Here is a 3,953-nt window from a genome sequence, read left to right on the forward strand (position 1 = left end):
TCGAGTGAAAATACAAGAGAGCGAGCAATGAAGTGACCAAGCACACAGCGCGCCAGATCGTCTGGCCGATCTGCCGACGAGGCCTTCGCCAGCCCTGCGGAGTATAAGGCAGAGATTCTCGCGCTATGCATCCTTGTGCTGCTGGGCCGGCCCCTGGTCAGCGGACCCGGGTGGGGTAGATTGGTGGGGGCCGCCAGGCCCGAATCCCCTGCCCCCCCGGTATATGCGGCCAGGATCGCTTTGCCGTCGCCCTATGGGCAAGCATTAGCAAGAAGCGAGCGCAAGAGCGCGGCCGATTCAAATCGTTCAAAATTTTCGACGACCCGGGCGCGATATGAGACTACGCCCATCATCACCGAGTGCGACGCAGTTATAAGTATTGGTACTGTGCTGCCTGACCTTGTCACTGGCGTTGTGGGCGGAGCAGGTGCAGTCGCTGCGCCTGGAGCGGTTGCAGCAGCAGATGCGCGCGCACGCACTGATTGCACTGAGCACACAACGCCTACACGCAGCATAACACGTCACACCACCGCAAACAGAACCCTCGCAGGACACAAGCCAATACAACCCTACATGCAGATGCGCCGCAACGCGAGCTCGCACGGAGATGGGCGCAGCGACACTTTCACCCCCCTTCGTACCTACAACACCGCTGCCCCATACGACACCGAGCACGCGATAGAAACCACAGCGCAATGGGAAACCGAGCAGTCCATGCCCAGAGCCTGCCAGGATCCCATGTGTATGCCTCTTGGGCAAAACGCATCCCCAACGGCATGCGCAACAGCAGTGTCAGGCGTAACCAACCGCAACCAGGAGCAGCAAGAGCTCAGGGCTGACCTGTCGTTAGATAACGGCATGTTGCAGGATACAGGGCCTCAGAAAACTCACTTAAATCTTGCAGGCAAGCGTGCGAGAGAGAAAGAGAATGGGGCCCTCGCTCAAGCGCGCCTGCTGACAAGAGCGCGCGCTGCAGTGAAGCACCACTGCTGCAGTAGTGCCAAACTCCACCGGGCGCATGGTTTGACAAAAACTACATTGATGCGTAAGGATGTGCAGGAGGTTGGTAGTTTATCACTGCCAAGCGCCCCGTATACACACCCCGACACCCAGCGCGGCCGCGAAACAATCACCGGGCGGCGCGAAACACCATCAAACTTATATAAACTTAAAACTTATCCCTGCAACTATCCAAAAGAAATAAGCCACGCAAGCCACTTCACCAGGGTCACCCGCCAGGCGCCACAAGCAGCTGCCGCCTGCAGCCCAGCCGCAACGTTGCCGCTTGAGCCTATGCGCGCAACGGACCGTCGTGCGACCACTAGAAATGACAGCGATGCTGTCCCACAAATTGATGATTGGGACATGCTGAGAGCACACCGCACAGGGTTGACAAACAATGACAGCGACTGGACCACGACAGCAGCACTTCTAGGTGTGCTCTTGTGGACCGCCGCAAGGTGGAGCAACAACCAATGCCGCAAGATGCGTATGTGGAAGATAAACAAGACGCGGCTGCCTATTATAATAATGCTAATGGCGCACCCTGCTGGGGCGGCGGCTGCCCCGACACTCTCAAACATAGCTCACCTTGCAGTGCCCGAGATGGCAGCAGCAGCAATGGTAATGATGATGGCAGTCGCGCCCTGCCTCCAGGGAGCCCTTGCAGCAGCATACAGCACGGCGGCGGCTGTTTTTTCACTGAGAAGACGCCGCGCTTGGGGGAAAAGACTGTGTATGCTCCAGCAGGCGGCTGCGCGCGGCCAAGCTTCCATACGCTGGTCAGCACCCGCCCACCCACACGTGCCCGCACCGCTAGCCATGCTCGCGCCCACGTATAAACGCAACAAGAGCCAGGAGCCAGTGCGCACTCGGGCACTGCACGTGGTGCGCACAGCCATGCGACTGTCGCAAGGGGAACAGCATGCGCTGACCGCAGCAATATGCAAACTCACAAGCATTATGCCCACAGCTCGCAAGGGCTGGCGCCAGCCGCGCAAAGGATCTTACCATGCAGCGTGGCTCGGCCGCCACATCCCACACGCTCACCGCACGTACCACGTCCTTCAAGAATGCCACCGTGCCCTTCACAACATGACCCCCGGTGCCTCCTTGCCGGCAGCTGCAGCGCACCCACACATAAACGGCAATCCTGACAACACACAATCACCGCCCATTTGCGACGAGGACAACCGAATTGGGACCGGGCACACGATCAGCACCGCTGCCCAGCCGCAACCCGACCTACAGCCAGCGACGCCTGCCGGACCGGGGGCGCTGCGCGGCGGCGGCCTGGCGCGCCTCCGCAGGGGGAGGGCCCCGCAAGGCCAAGACGACCGCTGGGTCCAGCCTCCAGCTGGAACATACTGTGAGGCGCAGGAGCAAGGCTTCTGCGGGGCGCACGCTTTGAATGCGCTGCTGGGCAGACGGGCGATACCTGGAGAGGCGATGGTGCGCTATATGCGCGAACACTGGCCTGCAGGGGAAGAGGCAGGCCACTATACGGGGGAGGGGTGGTTTACCTCCGAAGCCCTCAACAGGTGGCTGTATGAACACACACCGCCAGAGCTACATGTGTCAGTTCACCCCCTGCTACTGGAAATGGAGGGCCCGGGCAACCTGACAGGCATAGAGCTGAAGTGGCGTCTAGAACACCATGGGTGTGACTGTGCACTGGTTCACGCACCCGACCACTGGATAGCCCTCGTGAAATGCGCTGACGGGCAGTGGTACGAAGCGGATTCTATCCCTTTCGGCGCCAACGGCAACAAAATCAAAAGGATGACCAACGCTGACTGGGAGTATGGCGTGACGACGGGGCGCTGGAGCGTCAATGTACTGGCTCCCATCGACGCCGCGCGCGCCCAAACAATTGGGGCACAACCTGGCAGGGGAGCGGGAGGGGCGCAGCGCCCCCCCGCGGACTTTGTGGCGGTGCCCCTCGCCCAGCTGCGGCTGGCCATTAGCGCGGCCCCCACCCGCAGCGCCGGGGCGAATGCGATGCCCACGACTGCGGCCATCGCCCGTCGCGCAGAAATTGAAAAGCGCAAGGCCGCAGAACTACACAGCCGCAGAAACGCATCAAGGAAAGCGACAAACCGCACGGACACGCGGGGGAATGAGGCGGCCGCGGCCGCCCGTCAGGAGGGGCAGCAGCGACTGATGCAGACGACCGCCGTCACCCCGCAAGCCGAGATCGATAGCGCAGCAGCAACTGTGGGACGCGTGCCTGCTCAGCAGGTACCGGTATTGAGGCCAAGACGACGCGAGTTCGCCCTCAAATACTCGGCACCAGCCCATAAAGGGGTATCAAAACATGCAGGTCAGAAACGGCGGGTGGTGATTCAAACCGACTTGCGGCAGAAGCGCATCACCGACCTCTGGAAATGCAAAGCAACACCTGCTGCGGCACTCGTGCCTCCTGCAGCGGGGGTGCCTGAGGGCGCAGAGATGGACAGTAGTGGCAACACCACAGGCGAGCCGTGCACGCGGGCTCACGCAACCACAGCGCCCGCCCCAGCGCCCACCGCAACACCTGCCGCTCGTGGGAACACAGCAAGGAGAGAACGCCAGCGTACGCGGCGGCGGGCAGCTCGCGCGCTTAAGGAACGGGCGGATCTGGACCGCGCCGCCGCCATGCAACAGGACAGAGAAATACTCGATCACACTACAAAGCTCTCAGTGCTCACTCTGAATGTGCAAGGACTTGGCACATTCTCAGGCCACCTGAGTGACCTCATGGCCAAGACAGCGCATGCGCCGCCCGACATCATTGTACTCACAGAAACAAAACAGTCTTGCAAGAACCGCTTTTTCAAAAAGCTTGTCACCCCCCTGTTGCAGGGCTACAGCTATGCATGCACCGCTGCTCCTTTTGAAAAAGACAGGGGCCCCAGAGCAGGGGTCCTTGTGGCGGTGCGCAGGGCGGCCGTGCCTCACTGCACCGTCACTTT

At 61.0% G+C, this 3,953-nt stretch overlaps 1 protein-coding gene across 1 annotated transcript; it reads left to right on the top strand.

Annotated features, from left to right (window-relative positions):
- Positions 1-2,781: 2,781 nt before the first annotated feature.
- MNEG_9692 (hypothetical protein) lies at positions 2,782-3,240 on the top strand (the record flags this gene model as incomplete). Its single annotated transcript, XM_014041837.1, has 1 exon — positions 2,782-3,240. A coding segment is annotated over one exon (459 nt), but the record flags the coding sequence as incomplete, so codon positions are not given.
- Between the last annotated feature and the right edge of the window lie 713 nt (positions 3,241-3,953).

Source organism: Monoraphidium neglectum (assembly GCF_000611645.1).
Source record: "Monoraphidium neglectum strain SAG 48.87 unplaced genomic scaffold scaffold02026, whole genome shotgun sequence".
In the NCBI taxonomy this organism is placed as follows: domain Eukaryota; kingdom Viridiplantae; phylum Chlorophyta; class Chlorophyceae; order Sphaeropleales; family Selenastraceae; genus Monoraphidium; species Monoraphidium neglectum.